This window comes from Gracilinanus agilis, chromosome 5, assembly GCF_016433145.1.
Source record: "Gracilinanus agilis isolate LMUSP501 chromosome 5, AgileGrace, whole genome shotgun sequence".
Lineage (NCBI taxonomy): Eukaryota > Metazoa > Chordata > Mammalia > Didelphimorphia > Didelphidae > Gracilinanus > Gracilinanus agilis.
In genome coordinates, this window is record NC_058134.1 from 99711897 (window position 1) to 99730830 (window position 18934).

The 18934-nt window shown below is 39.2% G+C and overlaps 2 protein-coding genes across 3 annotated transcripts in view; both read left to right on the forward strand.

Moving 5' to 3' along the window:
* The first annotated feature begins 144 nt into the window (after positions 1-144).
* LOC123249270 (YEATS domain-containing protein 4-like) lies at positions 145-1361 on the forward strand. The gene is made up of 2 exons (XM_044678248.1): positions 145-385; positions 539-1361. The coding sequence occupies exons 1-2, from the start codon at positions 210-212 to the stop codon at positions 891-893; spliced, it is 531 nt and encodes a 176-aa protein (XP_044534183.1). The 5' UTR covers positions 145-209; the 3' UTR covers positions 894-1361.
* A 10254-nt stretch (positions 1362-11615) lies between these two features.
* PDIA4 (protein disulfide isomerase family A member 4) overlaps positions 11616-18934 on the forward strand; it is a 39670-nt gene continuing 32351 nt past the window's right edge. For both annotated transcript variants that reach the window (XM_044677568.1, XM_044677569.1), the window contains exon 1: positions 11616-11829. In XM_044677568.1, the coding sequence (XP_044533503.1) occupies positions 11742-11829 (88 nt within the window). In that variant the 5' untranslated portion in view covers positions 11616-11741. The remainder of the gene's footprint in view (positions 11830-18934) is intronic.

Consider the following 18934-nt stretch of genomic DNA (forward strand, 5'->3'; position numbering starts at 1 on the left):
CGCGGGGCTGGATGGGCTTCGCGGACGCTGTCCAGCGGAGCAGGCGGGCTCCCACGGGCCCCAGTGATTCGCTTCTTCTCGGAGCCGACAGGCTACAACTCCGGGGCGGGAGAAGCGCTGGACGCCGCTGAGGGGCCCCGGCCCTCTCTCCCCGGCGGCGGTGGCGGCGGTGGCGGCAGTGGCGGCGGCGGCTTCTCCCCCGGTGCAATATGTTCAAGAGAATGGCCGAATTTGGGCCTGACTCCGGCGGGAGAGTGAAGGGGGTTACTATTGTTAAACCTATAGTTTATGGTAATGTTGCTCGTTATTTTGGAAAGAAGAGAGAAGAAGATGGTCATACTCATCAGTGGACAGTCTATGTAAAGCCATATAGGAATGAGGATATGTCAGCATATGTGAAGAAAATCCAGTTTAAATTACATGAAAGTTATGGTAATCCTTTAAGAGTTGTTACTAAGCCACCATATGAGATTACAGAAACAGGTTGGGGTGAATTTGAAATAATCATAAAAATATTTTTCATTGACCCTAATGAAAGACCTGTAACACTTTATCACTTATTAAAGCTATTTCAGTCAGACACCAATGCAATGCTGGGGAAAAAGACAGTGGTTTCTGAGTTCTATGATGAAATGATATTTCAAGATCCAACAGCAATGATGCAACAATTGTTAACAACATCTCGCCAGTTAACCTTAGGAGCCTATAAGCATGAAACAGAATTTGCTGAACTTGAAGTGAAGACCAGGGAAAAATTAGAAGCTGCCAAGAAAAAAACAAGCTTCGAAATTGCTGAACTTAAAGAAAGATTAAAAGCAAGTCGTGAAACTATCAATTGTTTAAAAAATGAAATCAGGAAGCTCGAAGAAGATGATCAGAGCAAAGAAATATAAAAAAATCTCACAAGGACTTAGTAGGGAAGCAACCAAAAATAAAGTGGATTTTGTGAAACGGAATAAATACTATTATGTTTCTTAAAGGAACTCTAGGCATAATTGTCTGAGGGCTTCTTAGCAAAGACTCCAAGGATTTGTACCTCTTAGACAATTTGAATGTAAAAAATCTGCATATATAATTATAAGATGCACTGTATAGGCATTTTGCTAATCCACTGAGGGCATTCTATGACTTCAAGCACAACCTCTAGTTTTTTGTTGTTGTTTTTTTAATTGCATTGTGTATAAAGCTTGGTAACTTTTGTGAGAAATTTTCACTCTAAGGTATAGCTTTTGCACAAATTTTATATATTTCAGAAAGTGGAATTAGTTTTTAAAAAATGGACTTGCCCATTTAACTGCTTCGAGTAGGCTCAAGCCTATTTTGTACATGCTACGGAGAGAGAGGTTGCCCAGAGCAATGAACCTTTCCTCACTCCCTCACTCTACCTAAAGGCCACAGACTTAAAACATTAAAAACCACGGAGCCACATTGGCCAAAAAGTGGATCAATAATGGACCTGAAGGGACTTTTAGAAGTATGAAGTACATCGCCAATGTAAAGTGTGCAACTCCAAGGACGCCTGGGAAAATGCCCATTCCCAGGGGACTCTGGAAAGTTTCTTGCTTCTCACCTTCTGCGTTTCGAAGGGAAGTCTTGGTATTCTGCCTAGCCAGTTGTTCAGGGAGTTATCGGTGTGTCCCTTCCCATTTAGGGAATAAGGACTGGACAGTGATTTCATTGGTATTGGGAACTCCTAGATTAGAAAACTTCTGCCACTGCAGGTAGGCGTCCTCTCGGCTGCTTATAGCCTGAGAACTGCCTAGAGCATTGCAGGGTAGGGCGACTCACCCAGAGGCACAGCCAGTGTGTGTCAGGGATGACACTTGAAGCTGGGTCTGAGTCCAGCTCTGTCCACTGTGCTGCACTGCCTCTCATTTCCTTAAGCATAATCTTAGGAGACTAAAGAATATATTTCCATGTTTGAATATAGTTTGTAAATAAATATTTGGAAATGAAATAAATCTTGATGGATTAATTTAACATTGTGAATGAATATTTACCAACTATAGTATTATAAATGATGAGCCAAATCTTGGTTTAGAATTTAAATCTGAGATGGACCTCAGATTATCTAGGTCATCCCCTTCATTTTTGCAAATGGTAAAGAAGACCTAGAGAAGCCATGTGTAAAGGCAAGTACCTTGTGGGTAGTGGAATGAAGAACCCCTCCCACTTTTTATAAAAGCCCCCGAAAAGCAACAAAATTCCTTGTCCCAATTCAAATGAGATGGGGAATGGATACTTCACACATAAGAGATCATCCTAGCATGCTGTTAATGCTTTGGGCCAGGCATGGTGCCTGTGTGCTGGAGATACAAGGAAGAAATTCATTCCTGCTATCATCCTAACATTCCACTGAGGAATTGTTTTTCAGTCATGGGTTTTTAGTTTTTTTCCAGTTATTAATTCAGTCCTTATTTCCGCTTTGTGACCCCCCCCCTGTAAGTTTTCTTGGCAAAGATTCTGGAGTGGTTTGCCAATTCTATCTCCAGCTCATTTTGCAGATAAGGAAACTGAGGCAAATAGGTGACTTGCCCAGAATCACACAGCTAGTTAGGTCAGATTTGAACCTGGAAAGGTGAGTCTGACTCCAGGCCCAGCCCTCTACCCCCAAGGCTACCCCCTCCGCATCATAAGTATATACAGAATAAATAAGGCAAGTTCTGGAAGGAGGAAATAAAAGACTTCCTGGAGAAGGAGGGGGAAAGGAGAAGAGGGGCTGCATTCTAGGCTTGGAGAACAGCCATTGCCAAGGCCACCAAAAGGGAGGTCCAGCTTGGCTAGATTAGTGTATCAGAAAAAAAGTGACATATTATATAATAAGGCTGGAAAGTAGGTTGGAACCAGGTTGTCCAGAGCTTTAAAAGCTTAAATAGTTTTCTATTTTCTTCTGGTGGTGGAGCAACTAATATATTAAGTAGGAGAGCGTTGTGGTCAGACCTTTTTAACAATAAAATTACTTTGGTAGCTATGGGGAAGATAGATTGGGGGTGCCAGGGAGGCTGTTGGTAGTCCGTCTCCTGAGCAGGCTGGGAGAGATGTCAGAAGGAAGCAGAGTCCGCAATGGATTTGGTTTTTGGGGTGAAGGAAGAATGAAAAAGAGAAAGAAAATGAACAGACCTGTGAATCTCCTAGCTCTTAGTTCTAACCAGAGTTCAGTTACAAATGACATTCTCTTTTTTTTGCAGCCCATCTGGGAATCCCTAGAGGGTCAGTGTAACACGCCACTGTCTGTTCTTGGCTGTTGTCAGAATTCACTCACATATACTGAGGTTGTGAGCTGTCTCTGTGTGGGGGTCATTTTTCATGAGTCTGTTCCATTCTGATTTATGTATAACAGAATGAAAGCTTAGTAGATTAAAGTCTTGATTAAACTTAAAAAAAAAAAAAAAAAAAAAAAAAAAAAAAAAAAGAACAAATCATGGAAACAACTCATAATTATATAAAAGACAATAATGGTGAGGTAAAATATCAAAATTTATGGAATTCAGTAAAGCAGTTCTCAAAAAAATTTATATTCCCAAGACTTTACATTAACAAAATATTCCAGAATTGACTCAATATGAATTTTTCAAACTTAGAAAGCCAATAAACATAAAAGAGGAAATCTTTAAAATTAAAGGAGAAATGATTAATTTGAGAACCTAAAACTACAAAACTGACAACAAAACTTAAATCTGGCAATTTGAAAAGACTAACAAAATTGATAAAAGTGGCCAACTTGGTTAAAGAGGGCAAAAAAACCCCAAATTAATTAAAAAATAAATGAGGAGAATTGTCAGCTCTTATATTTTGACCATTTATGTATTGGGGAATGCTCCTTATTCTTATATATTTTTATCAATTTCCTACATATCTTCCATTATCAAACATTTCTTAGAGAAATTTGCTGCAAAGATTTCTCCCCTCCCACCACCACATTAACTGTTTTTCTTCTAATTGTAACTGCATTGCTTTCATTCCTGCAAAAACTTTTCAGTTTTATATTCAAAAGTTGTCCATTTCATCTCCTTGGTTCTCTCTATCCTTTCCCTCTTTCATTCTAATACAGGATTCCATTACAAATAGAATATTATCATCCTAGAAGACCAGGCTTTTCTCCACTTTGATCTATTAAGGCCCACAGGCAGTCTCAGGATGAGAACTGATGCTCCACTTCTAGCTATTGACAAAAGCTGCTCTAAGCCATCTCTTTTACACTACTGTTTTAAGGAAAGTGCTTAGTAACTCTTTTTTTATTTTTGTTATTGATATTTTGTGGGTTTAATTTAATAATTAATACTTGAGGATAGAGAGCCTTTTGTGCACTGAAATAGTGGAACACTGGCTATGCAAGACTGATGCTACCAAATTGGAGAAGCTGTAACTGGGAAGAGAAATTTCCCACCACCCTCCAAGAAATAGAGGTAGGAAGTACTAAAGGCAATCTTTTAAATAGATTAATTCAAAGCTCCTGGAAGGCCCCAAGGTCTGATGTGTTAATAAACCCCTGAAAATAAGTCAGTTTCACCTTATTTAAAACATGTTCTTCATGTGTTAGATTTTTTAAAGGACTTAATGATTTTGTTTTTGCTTTTGTTTTTTTGCACTAATCACTTCCCAATCCCTACTTCTCTTATATTCCAACCTTCTCTTAAAACAAAGAAAAAACAGGGAGGTGGTATATTAACATGATATAATAGAATGAATTCTGCCTCAGGCCAGATGATCTTAGTTCAAATCCAGCTTCAGATGTTTGTTCCCTGTGTCAGAAAGTCACTGAATTTCTCTGGGCTTCTGTTTCCACATCCACAATGAGGAAATTGTATTAGATGATCTGAGATCCATCCTAGCTCTGAATTCATGATCTTATGAGTTACAAACTGACCTCTCCTCAGCAGGATTACTGGATCAAAGGGTATGAATAACTTTTCTCAAATAATTCTAAATCAGTTTCTAGGTCTGTCAGACCAACTTTCAGGATATTCATGATATTAATTTTCCACAAGTACATTTTATCTTTGCAATTTGATGGGTGTAAGATAAACAAACACACCCACACCCACAAACAAAAACCCCTCAGAGGCAGCCAGGTAGCTCAGTGAATAGAGCCAGGCCTGGAGACAGGAAGTCCTAGGTTTAATTTTGGCCTCAGATACTTTCTAGTCCTGTGACCCTGGATGAGTCACTTAACCCCAGTTGCTTAGCCTTTACCATTCTTTTGCCTTGGAACCAATACATAGTATTGATTCTAAGATGGAAGGTAAGGGTTTAAAAGAAAAAAAAAAAAAAAGAAATGATGAGCAAGATGGCTTCAGAAAATCCGGAAAGATTTACATAAACTGGTGCAAAATGAGGTGAGCAAAGCCAGAAGAATATTATACACAGTGACCGCAATTATTTTTTGATGAACATTTGTAAATGACCTAGTTATTTTCAGCAATGCAGTGATACAAGACAATTTCCAACACTCATGATGAAAAATGTCATCTTTCCTCTGAGAAACAACTGATGGCATCTAAAGGTAGACTGTAACACTATATTTAACTTTCTTATTCTTTTTTATTTGAGATTTCTTACATAAAATGACTAATACGGACAGATGTTTTACATGATTTGCACATGTAAAATCTGCATCAGATTGCTTCCTGTCTCAGGGAGTGGGAAAGGAAGGAGGGAGAGAATTTAGAACTCAAAATTTTTTAAAATGTTGAAAAGTGTTTTTACATATAATTGGGGAAAATAAAGTATTTTTAAAAATTCCCCTCTATCCTTGATAATTATTTAAAGTGTCTTAAAAAACAGTCTTGGCTCCTTATGAGGTTAGGTTATAAAATGACAGGCTCATCCACCAAGTGGGATTCATTCTGAGCAAGCAAAATGGGTAGCTAATGTGCAGTAAACCCGGGATAGTTATGGTTACCTCCATTGTGAGTCAGGTCAGAGGCTTGTAATAGAGTATGCAGAAGCTGGTGGTTCCTAAGAATAGATATGGCTGAGAAATTAAAGCTTGGCAATGCTTTGTAACATAAGGAGGTGTTTATTAGTGAAAATTGTCACAAAGACCTTTGGCAAACGAGTTTCCTTTGGTGAAGTTGACTTGGATTTTTAGTGAGCTGTGAATTCAGTATGAATTAATTGTGTTAAGGCAGCAAAAATATTCCTGTAATGTTGGGTTGCATTAAGAGAAAAATTGTTTACAGGAAGATGAAGGTGATAATTCCCTGATATACACTGCCCTGGCAAGGTCACATCTTGACTATTGAGTTCAATTCTAGATGCCACATTTTTGGAAGGACATTGATAAAGAAGCTTGATGACTAACAGACCTAAAAGGGTCATAAGAACATGGCACTGAAGAGAATATTTGCATGGAAAAGAGGAGGTTAAGGGAAGTAGAATAGCTCTCATCAAGTCATTGAAAGGCTTTTATTTGGAAGAGGGATTATAATTCATATTTGACTCTGGGCAATGAGTAGAAGCAGAAGGGTGCTTTTAGTTTAATGTGAGAAAAAAACTATTTAACAATTAGGTATATCCAAGGGTGGAATGGGCACCCTCTTATTAGAGCCTTTTGAACAAAGGCCAAATGACATGTCAGGAAAGTTGTAGAAGGGTTGGATTCCTTTTCAATGCTAAGATTCTTCCAGTTAACTTATCTCTTAACCTAGGAAGCCCCAAAAAGTTCCAGAATTGGAGCTAGGTACATTGGAGTATGATTTTTAAGAAAAGTCATAATTTTTATTATTATATTGCTTCACATTATCTACATTTCATATCATATCCCTCCTTCTCCACTACCCAGAGAACCATTCTTTGTAACAAATTTTAAAATACAGGATCAAAAGGTTTAGCAAAACTAATGTACTCAAGTAGACATTATTTAGTCCTCTGCCTCTGCAAAGGAGTGCAAGTGAAAGGCAGTAATTTTTTAAAGGAACTTACTATGTGTTTGACACATGGTGGGCACCTAACAAATGCTTTATCCATGTACTCTACATTTGTATTTTTTTTTGCACCTTACTTTATCTAAAATATAAATATCTAATAAAACTTTTTAAATGAATAAAGTTGAAGTGAATATATATGCTGCTTTATATAAAAATTATTGTTTTTGGAGTACTACCCTTAGATCTTTTAACTTATTTTAGTAAAAGAAACATCACAGTAATTTCTTATTAGGTATAGTTCAAGTAAGCATTAAAGAAAATACTGTACTAGCCTAAGGTTTGATATAGCTGGATGAAATGATTCTAGATTTTCCACTTGAAGAAGTAGTTGAAACAAAAGTATGAAATAATCCTAGTAAAATTAAATAGCATCCTGATCTGCAGGACAGTGTAACTGAATTGGCTAGGTCTGGCTTCATCTGTTTTTTTCCAGGAGTTTTTAAAACAAGTTCTGAAGTCATAGATCAGTGATAGAAATAGTTCAAAAAAGGCTTCTCCACTAGTACTTTTGGTTTTATGATCTCACATAGTAATACTTAGTGGTGATATAGGGGGTGGGAGACATGGTATAAAATAGACATATAGGTGAAGAGCTTACTTAGTCTCCAAGAAGGCCTCTATAATCAAATCTCAAATAGCCAGCATGAAAAGCAACTGGGAATAATTGAGAGGTAGTTCTGTATGTCTCAAATACAATCCAGCTGTTTTTAAAATCTATAATTAGCAGCTTAAGATAAGCCAGGTTAAGTCCAAAGTATGGTATATGCTATGTTCTAAGGGTTTTTCAAGCACTTAGAGGAGAGCTAATAATTTCTCCAGTTATAAGAAGTCATACTGCCTTTCATTAATGATAAAATGTTGGAATTCTAGTCTCTCTAAGCATCACACATATAAGTAGACCAATGTCCTATTTAATGGAGGAGTCGAACACTGACATTTTATTGATTTTTGTTTCTTGTGATAGAAAGAAGTCAATCAGGAAGTGGCAGCCTGTGTAATGATGCCTTCCTCTTCGTTAAGCCCTGTGACAAATTTCACATGGGCAAGCAAATTCTAGGGCAAGTGAAAAGTGGAGGCATTTATTAATTTTAGTGCCTTCCTTTTGCTCATTATCTCCAGTTTATCCAATTTATAGCTTATTTGTACATAGTTGTTTTCATGTCATTTCCTCCTGCTTGAAAGCAGGGACTATCTTTTCCTTCCTTTTTATTCCCAACATTTAGCATGGTCCCTTGCACATAATGGGTACTTAATAAGTGTTTACTGAATATTGAGACAGGTTTGTAACATGGCTTCTTATTCAAGGACTCTCAAAAAAGGAAGACCATTATATTTTGGGGAACAGAGTTTGTTAGGATATAATAATCCCTTCAAAACTATTTTAAAAACATTATTTTCCCAATGACATGTAAATACCATTTTCAACATATATTTCCCAAAATTATAAGATCCAAATTGTCTCCCTCGTCCCTTACCTCCCAGATATAGTAAGCAATTTGATCTGGGTTACACATGTATGATCACGTAAAACATATTTCCATATTGGTCAATGTTGTAAGAGAATACTCATATAAAATCAAACCTAAAAATAAAAACTAAATAAAGCAAAAAATAGTATTCTTTGATCTGCATTCTGACTTCAGTGGTTCTTTTTTTAGAGGTAGATAGCACTTCCAACCTTGACCTGGTTCTTGCTTTCTTGTCACTGTTTCTGCTTCAGTCTTGCCCCCTATAGTCACCCACTCGGTTCTGCTGGTCTTCAGGAACTTAATCTTATCTCACCTCATTCATGACCTACCCAGAGTAACCCCCTGGCATTCACCTCCAGGTTTACCAAGCATCCTTGAAGGAATTAGGAGTATTTAGTTTGAGGACTTAAAGAGGGTCTGATAGCTGTCCAAATATTTAAGGACTCATATAGGAGAGGGATTCAATTTCATATGTTTATTTCCAAAGGGCAAAACAACAGGCAAAATTCACAAAAAAAGGTGAATTTGAGTTTGACATCATGAAAAACTTTCTAACAATCAGAGGTATACAAGGGTAAACTGGATAACTAGGAGGTGGTGGATTCCATCTCCTTGGAAATCTTTGAGCAAAGGCTAGAAGATCTTTAGTCAAGTGTAATATAGTAGGGAATCTTTTTTCAGTTAAGAGTTGAATTAGACAGCTTTTGAGATCCTTCCTAACAGTAAAAATCTGTGTTCTCACAGGTTTCAACCAATTCTAACACTGATCGTTCGAGTTGAACTTCAGCTGCACTTACATATATAAAACCCACAACAGTTCAGCCACCCAACTTGGGCAGGTAAGTCTTGAGACTTAAACCCTTGAGGATTTAAGGCAGGTCAAATTCATCTTATCCTAGGGGCACTTCACTTTTTCCTCCAGTGCAGTGTGGAGAAATGAGGTTTACACTTAGGAGTCAGGAAACCAGAGTTTAAGTCTTGGCTATCACTTACTTCATAGCTATGTGACTGGGTAAGTCAATCTTTCTGAACCTCTTTTTTCCTCATCTTTATTATTATTTTTCTTAAACCCTTACCTTTTGTCTTGGGATCAATACTGTGTATTGGTTCCAAAGCAGAAGAGTGGTAAGGGCTAGGCAATGGGGGTCAAGTGACTTGCCCAGGGTCACACAGTTAAGAAGTGTCTGAAGCCATATTTGAACAAAGGACTTCCAATCTCTAGGCCTGGTTCTCAATCCACTGAGCCACCCAGCTGCCCTCTTTTCCTCATCTTTAAAACAGATGTAGTTGTGAAGATCAAGTAAGCAAACAGAGGTGAAATAGCTTCATAAACAGCAAAATACATTATTGGAAAGGCAGCATCATATTGTGGAAAGGCAGCAGCATCTGCCTCTGTAGGTATGTGGAAAGGGTCAAGTTTAGGTTCTTAATCATGCGCTGTAAGTTTACAGGCAAGTCAAACTCTCTGAGCTTGTTTCCCCATCTGAAAAATGGAAAAAGTAGTACTGGTACTCCCTCCTAGGGCTGTAAGGAAGCATTCCTAACTGTTATTGACTATGGGTATCAACTTTTCTTGAATCTTAAAATATGTCTTAATCAAGAGTTCTCTATACTTGTGGCTCAGTTGAGTCCTGGAGACAGGAAGGGTCCTGGTTCAAATTTGGCATTAGACACTTCCAGACAGTGTGACTCTGGGCAAGTTACTCAACCTCAATTGCCAATCCATACAGCTCTTCTGCCTTGGAAATGATACTGAATCTAAGACTGAAGGTAAGGTTTAAAAAAAAAAAAAGGAAAAGAAAATCTTCTATAGTAGAACCATGAAACTGGATTAAAGTAGTACCATAGTTTAGCTCAGAATCCAGTTTGTGCATCTTAGTACTTGATACAAAATGATATTGTCTGTAATACAGTTTTGGCTGTATTACGCAGTAAGAATCTTCATGATCAGGTTCCTTAAACTAATTCTTGCCTCAGAGATATGGTTACTTCAGTCAACCGGAGCATTTATTAAGCTCCTACTTAGTTTGCCAGGCACAGCATTAAGTGCTGGGGATACAAAGGCCAAAAAAACTAAAAAACAAAACAAATAAAAAGCTCCTTGTCTGAGCTCTCAAGGAACTCACTACACTAACAGCACTATGAAATTCAAGATACATGTTTCTACAGTCTTTCTAAGCCAAAAAGAGATCGAAACCACTTGTTAGTGGCCAAACTAGTTTGCCCTGGGGACAGGGAACTCAATTTGGCCTCAGAATCCCTTTAAACCAGGTGGGATGGCTTCATCAAAGTGTGTTCGGTTATTTCTGGACTCCGCTTGCGCTGCCTCTTCTCAGCTACACCTTCGTCCATCCTTCCTTTTCCCTCACTCTGCCACTGTAGGTATTTAGAAGACCCTTTTCTGCCCAGCGCCCGCGGCTTTAAAGCCTCTAGGTGTGTTAGTTATCCGGGCGACTATGCGGCTCGAGACTGCCTTCAGCGTACCCCAGGCCAGGGACACGCGTTACACGGACACAGGGCACAGCCGCAGGCGGGGAAGCCCCACTCTACGGCAGCCCGGCCCCCGGTCCTCCCCTCCAGCCAGGCCAATCGCCACCCGAGGAGTAGCGCAGCCCAGGTCTGCGCGGCGCAAGCAGAGCGGCCCGGGACAAGCGGAAGCCACCGTCGTGGTCAACGTAACGCCACCCCCAGTGCCTTTTCTCCTTCTTTGTTCTCTCCCTCTCTAGCCTCCCGGATTCTCCGAGAGAACCGAGTGGCAGCCGTTGATTGGTGGCCACCAGGCAACCAATCAGAGAGAGGCACCTCAGAGCTGGCTGGGGGCTTTTTAAATGGTAGCATCCCGCCCCAGCATAGAGACTAGGGGAGTGGTGTGTACAAAACAGGAAAAGGAGGCGGGTCCGAAGGGCGGGGAGAGGAAGAAAGGAAGGAAATCCCGAAAGGCAGCTCTTTAAAGCGGTGGCGCAAGTGCTGATGAAGCGGATTCGTGGAGTCGCGGGGTTGGCTCCTCGCAGTGGCTGAACTGAAGGGAGGGGAGAAGGTGGGCGTGAACTTTTTAAAATAACTCAGCCACCCGCCGTTTCAACTGACGCCAAACTTGGATTGGCTGAGCTGCCAGAGCTTCCTTCCCCTGCTGGCCAATCCCCGAGGAGAACTTCCTGGAGGCTTATTCTCTTTCTCCTCCATGCTCTTCTCAGTCCAGGAGAGGCGGGGGCGGGCCCGAGCCTAAGCCGGAGCTGGAACCGTAGCCAGAGTCACAGTTAGAACCTGCACAGCCAGGAAGAGAGTGAGAAGGAGGAGCAGCCAAAAGTCATAGCACCTGGCCTTGTTGGCAGTAACTGCCCAGATGAAGCTCCGCAAACCCTGCCTACTGGTCCTCCTCCTGGGACTGGCCCAGCTGCTGGTGCTGGCGAGCGCCCACGAAGCGGGCGAAGGTGAGTACGCGACGGGGACCCAAGGCCTGCCAGCCCTGCTGCGTGCTACGGGGCCTCGTCCAAGGGGGCGGGTAGGATCCCAGGTAAGCGGCAGCTTCGCGGAGTCCATCCAGAGCTACGCCTACCTTGGTGGAAAGGGGAAGGGAACAGTTTGTTGGGAGCTACAGCCTCCCTTCTCCCCCGACCATGGCCTCCAACTTCACCTTCCCATCTCTGTGAATCCTGGGGTCGACCAGGAAAGGGAGAGGCATCCTAAGACTTTGAGGCCTCTTAACTGTGGAAGATGGAGTAACTAACTAATCCCCAGAGCACCTGGGAAGAACCTCGTGAGCTGCCGCCTTCCCATACATCCGGCATCAGGGGGGCTTTAAACTTGGAGGGAATCCCCGGCCCTCATCCTTCTCACCTGCTCGGTACTTGTGCATTCCCCGTCCGGAGTCCCACATTGCTTCGTCCCCAGAGAAGCTGACTTAAGATTTCTTTTTCAGGGAAAGGGAAGGGATCACTGTGTTAAAAAGCCAGAGTTTTAAAAGAGGGCGAACTCGGTGGGGGGAGGGGAGAAAAGGGGAACAATTGAAGTAGAAACTACTGACTAGAGAAAGATGAACAGAAAAGAAACGAGAATTATTTTTCTTTTAAGCCTGTTAGAGATGAGAATGGTTAACCCAAGGCTCTCCTAGTTTAAAGTGAGAATTAGATGATTTTTCTTTGTGTTTTTTGAAATGAAGGTACCTAGAAATCTGTTAATTGAATAAGAGAGACATGTGGATTTACTTTTTCAAATAAAAGCGTATAAATGTGAGAACATTAGTGTTGCTTGCAGTAATAATTTTTAGAGTAGGTAAAATCAAAGTCTTTATCAGTACTCTCTGCAAAATCTTTTGTCTAGATGCCTAGTTTATCATCAGTGAAGGTTGCTGCAGTACCAATAAAAATCTAAGCATTCTACTCACTGTTAGCTGTATAGTGGAATTGTGTACTTCACTCTTTTTCAAACACAGATTTACTTTGATCACACTCAAGGTAGCCAATTATCTAAGTAGAAAATGATCTTAAAATGAACTTTTAAAGCTTGAAATTACATAGTAGTATTTTAAGCTTAAGAGATATGTATCATCTTAGTCATGTTTTAAGTTACATTTCTGGGGAGAGGAAGATTAGCTTAGTCCTAGAGGGTCCATTTTCCAGTTTGACCCTGCTTTCCTGCTGGGTACAGAGACATGCAAATATTGCAGAAAGTTTGAATATGTCTGACCATCCTCTTGGCTTCTGTGAAAAAATGGAGCTATTTTTTCCAAGAAAAAGAGAAAATTAAAACAGACACTAAAACACCAGAAATTGTTCTTCTCTGGCTTTGCAGAAATATAGAGACTTAGGTGTGTCTGAGAAACCAGGTAACCCAGGTTATTCTACATTTACCTAATTCTTATGATCCAAATTTTAGTAGAGGAAATTAATGGAGTTGACAACTTTTGGGGTACTTCTCAGAAGTGTTCACTCTAGGACAGGGGTTCTTAACTTTTTTTTTTTGTGTCAAGGACTTTTGGTGTCTGGTGACCTGTGAAGTGTGAATCCCATCTCAGGGTTGTAAGTACATACAATAAAGTACACAGAATGACAAAGCCAGTTTAATTGGAAGAATTATCAAAAAATTTTTTTTAAGTTTATACACCTCAGATTAAGAATCCCTGATTCCACTGTTACCCCAGTCTCTTACTACTTATCTTGAATCACCTGATTGCAGAAAATACCAATCTTTGTCTTTCAAACTTCGGATCTCAGGGAATTTGAGATTTTTTCAATGCTTTCTTTTTTCCTTAACCAAGGTAGAGCAGAGTATTTGTTTTTTCCATTTAATCTTTATTTTTAAAAGCTTATTGTCACTTGAGGTCCAGATATCTAAATGCTCCCAAAGCATAGTCACTGAATTTCTGCTTTGGTTTCTATTAATAGTTACATATTAAATGTCTAAGATTAAAAGATAACAAGAAGAAAACTTGGCACTTTTTTCATTCTGCAAGGCATATAGCAAAGGAAAAAAAACCTCAAACCCTTGTTAAAGTTGGACAAATATTCTTGTTTTATTTTGTTCTTAATTGTGCATAATTCAGGACAGCTGGATAGCATAGTAGAGAGAGTGCTAAGTCTGGACTTGGGAGGTCCTGGGATCAAATGTGGCTTCAGAAACTTCCTAGCAATGTGACCTTGGATAAGTCATGTAACCCCACTTGCCTAGCCCTTACTGCTCCTCTGCTTTAGAATCAAATATTAGAGACAGCAGTAGGACAAAGATAAGGATTTAAAAAAAACATAGTTCTTGAAAGTGCCAAGAGATCTTTAAATGCTTTAAGTACTTCTCCCCCCTTAAAATATTCCCTTTGGCAGCTTCAAAACATGTGGGTGTCCAGGCATATAAAACAAACACTTAATAGGCACCGATTATTTATTTGAATGAACCTGCTAGGCATAAAGGATACAGAAACTAAAGCTAAATTCTCTGACGTATGTTATATTCTACATGAAACTGAACTTTTCATGGTTGTAATACTTGATTTGCATTTGATCTAAAAATGAACTAGAGAATATTCAGCTTTTAATAAGCCAGCATTTTCTCTTTTGTGTGTTTGAATTTAAACTTTCAGGCACTGCTGTAAGGAAGGATAATGTTGCATTCATCTTACTAATAGAGGAATAATCTGGGAAATAGATTCAAATTACTTAGGATCATTAATGAGAATTGACTCTAGAATGATTATTCTCTCCAGAAAGACAGCTTCCCAGTCCTAAAAGGCAGAGTAGTATTGTAGAATAAGCTACATCTGTAATTGTAAAGATCCAAAAGACAATTTCCACATCTAAGTGAAAGCTAGTCACTTTCTGAACCTGGTTTTCTTCACTCTTCAAAGCTTACCTAAGAGTTGTTATGAAGAAAAGGCTTTTAGCTGTATGACCCTGGGCAAGCCACTTGACCCCCATTGTCCACCCTTACTACTCTTCCACCTAAGAGCCAATACACAGACGTTAAGGGTTTAAAATAAAAAATAAAAAAAATCAGAAAAAAAAGAAAAGGCTTTTTAAACCTTAAAGAGCTGTATATTTAAATATGTAGTTTAATCCTAAAAAAATTCGCATTCTAAAAATCCACCATTATTGGGATGATGGAAGAGGGATTAAAGTAGAGAGAACATATTTAGAAAATAGTATAGAATCCAACAAGTTGTTTCTTGACCCTGTATGTCTTCTGTTAAAGTATAAGAAATTTGTATCTAACCCCAAGGAGTTTATTCTTTCTTTAGGGAATATTGCTTACCTCTTTGTCTTATAAGCTGCCTATTCCCTAGCAATGCCCCCTCCTGTGTGTTACTCCCTTCTTGCTGGAACACCACATGGAAATTTTTATACTTAACATATTTCTGAACTATAAACTTCTAGCTTATATTCTCCCTGCCTGTGGCCTCAGGGGTTGGAAACCCAAAAGACCCATCTTACCAGGACTTTTCTCCATCCTGGAGTTGATCTGATTGTGGACCTGCCAGCTATCCTGACCCCTGATGGAATTAATTGCCTGAGTTCCCCTGAAGCTTGGATTCTAGTCCATTCTGCTATGGCCTGAAGACCATTTTTCTGGTGGGTCCTTGACAATTTCCCTAGTTGTATCCCGTCCCTTTATCTTTCCAATCTCACTTTGAACATGTCTCTGTTGGGAAGTGCCATTGTGAGGGAGCTGATAGGCACCTCTTAATTCAGAACTGTAAGTTCTGGCTTCTGTTAAGCACTTCTTTGGGGATCTTCCTTTTAAATACAACAGATTTTTAAAAGGCCTATTGTTTTTGGTTTAGCTAATTCTTCTTTTAGTGTATAATATATGGCATGGAGTTAAAACGTCCTTTCGAGACTGTTACTCAGAGCTCTGCAAATACTGTGCAGGGGTACATAAACAATATAGCCTTGTGTCATTGTCAAGCTGTAGTGTAGATGTTGGGTGTTCTATTCTGGTGTGGAAGAACAGCCACCAAGAACTGGAATAATGAGAAGGAAGAGAAGAATTAGAACTTTAGCTGTGTCCTCAAGAATTGATCAGACTTGGGGGCAGCTAGGTGGCTCAGTGTATTGAGGGCCAGGACTAGAGATAGCAGGTCCTGGGTTCAAATCTGGCCTCAGACACTTCCTAGCTGTGCAGTCTTGGCAGGTCACTTAACCCCCTTTGCCAAGTCTTTATCAATCTTCTGCCTAGGAACCGATACACAATATTGATTCTAAGATTGAAGGTAAGTGTTTTTAAAAATTTTGATCAGACTTGGGAAAGAAAATATTCCAGGATTTTGTTTTTGTAGATGGAATAGACTTTTGTATGTTGGAAAGGGAAAATATATGCCTTCTATCACAGGTTAGTATTAGTTAGCTTTATAATAATAATAATAATAATAGCTAACATTAATATATTCCACTATAGTAACACCTACTATATTCCAGGCACTCTACTAGGCAATTTACAGATATCTCATTTGATCCGTACAACAATCTTATGAGGTAGGTGCTGTTATTCCCATTTTACAGAAGAGAAAACTGAGGCAAGCAGAAATTAAGTGACTTGCCAAGTGTGTGAGGACTCCAGGCCTACACCTGTCCACTCCTCCACAAAGCTGCCCCCAGGAGAGAAGGAATATCTCCCTCTAGGACTATAGGAAAGAAGGAAAACAAAGAGGTAAGAGAAGGCAATTATTTGTATTAATAAAGTGCTTTATTTAGAAAGTGCTTTAATGTTTCTAGAACTTTCTCCTCATAACCTAGAGAAGTATTATGATCTCTATTTTACAAGTGAGAGAATTAAAGATCAGACTAGTTACAGGAGTAGTAATGTTTTCAGCAAGATTTGAACCCAGATCCCCTACATCCCAAGTCTAGTGTTCTTTTCGCTGTGGCCAGGGACTCTATATACCCAGTACTTAGCATAGTGCCAAACACATCAGAGGCCCTTAAGTGTTCCTGATTGATACCAAAAAGTCTTTTAAACCCTGACAGCTTTTGTTAGTAGAGTAGGTTGTGAGCCAAGAATGGGAAAATCAAGGTTGGTAACCTGAGTGTACATATACCAAAGTTGCTCAGTAGGGAAATAACAAATATATTGTTTATTTTTTAATTAATCGACAACAGGAAGGACACATTAAAACTTAAAAGCATGAATGAATTTGTACTAATGTGTATCTTTCTCCAATGACATTCTATGGTTTGAATCAGGAGGAAAGAAAACAGGGTCATGGTGATTCAGAGACTTTCAGAGTCTGAGCACATTATTCAGGGAGATGATTGGGAAGCAGGCTGGGCAGGGAATCAAGAACAGCCAGAGCAGTTTTGTATAGAGAGAGGGATTAAGAGATGGGAGGCCTTGGCTCTAAAGGTAAATAACAGGTTCAGTTTGACTATGGAAGAGCTGATGGGGAAGGACAGATAGAGTGAGCGCCACACTCAAGATTTTGGAGGCAAAGTACCGGCATAATGAGGATCATGTGGTCTATGTGGTATAAATTCTCTGTCTGTCTCTTTCTTTCTCTGAATCCTCCACCCTCACCCTACTCTCCCTCACACAAAAAAAGGAAAACACAGTGCTTGTAACAAATATTCATAGTCAAGTAAAGTACATTTCCACATTATCCTTGTCCAATCTCTGTCTCATTCTGTATCTTGTATCCATTACCTCTCAGTATTTGATGTCTTTCAAAGTTCAACTTCTTCATTCTTTTCCAAAATCTTTAAAAGTCTTTACAGTGTTGGATATATCATTCAGATACTGCTCACTTTACTCTGCATCCATTGATACAGGTCTTCTAAGATTTCCCTGAAATCATGCCTTTCATCATTTCCAGTGGCTTAATGATATTCCACTACATCTATGTCCCATAATTTGTTCAGCCATACCCCTGCAGTTTACAAGAGTACTCTCTTAATTTCTGGTTCTTTGCCAATATAAAAAGAGCTGCTATAACTATTTTTATACATATGAGTCCTCTTTAGGGTAGAAGTCTACAAGTAGTATCACTGATCAAATAGTACATTCAATTTAGTGACTTTTTGGGCTCAGTTCTAAACTGCTTTTTGGAATGGTTAATTGTTAGAACAGTGCATCCATGGGCCTATTTTTTTGAAGCCCCTCCAGCATTTGTCATTTTCCTTTTTTTGGTCAGCTTTTGAGAATCTGTTAGTTGTGGACTAGAAACCGCCATTTGCTTTAATTTAAATTTCTTTCATCATTAGTAATTTGGAGCATTTTTAATATGGCTTTTGATAGCTTGGATTTCTTTTTGAAACTTGCCTGTTCTGTCCTTTGACCGTTTATCAATTGGGGAATAGATCTTATTCTTATAAATTTGAATTAATTCTTTGTATATAGGAAATGAGACTATAAAAGAGAAACCTGCTGCAAAGATTTTTTTCCCCCAGTTAATTGTTTCCCTTCTAATTTTAGTGGCATTGATATCAATGTGAATTCATTCTTAAATGAATAATAAAAGCAAATATTTATATAGTGCTTTAAGTTTTCCAAAGAGCTTTTACATATATTATGTCATTTGATCCTCACTACTGTGAATGTGAAGGCCCTGCCCCCTTTTATGATTATAATAATATTAGCCTTTATGATTATAACATAAATAATATCATTTGCTTTATATGAATTATAAGTATTAGCTAAGAAAAATACAACTTAAAGTGGTATTAAATCTTGCTGACAGGCACTTTGACCTTAAGCTTGTAACCTAAAAGTTTCTACCAAGCCCACCACACCCTCCTGCATGTAAGACAAGACAGTCAGTCAGGAGGTGGAGGGCTGCCTTTGGGTGCCTGACCTAAGACATTCAATCAAGAGTATGTGCTAGGTGCAGTGATTTATGTCAGTCAAATGGCAGCTGACTCCTGACATTAATAAAAATTGTCAGCAAAAAAAATAAGAGGCTGACCCCTCCTTATTGCAGAGGCCTTGGAAAGGTCATTCATAATAATAGATATTAGTTACCACCCACAGTGATGATTACTGTACTTTCCAGCTGATTCAGCACTCGGGTCATTAATTAAGACCTGTCCATGTGGAAGATTTATGTTCATCCTCTTT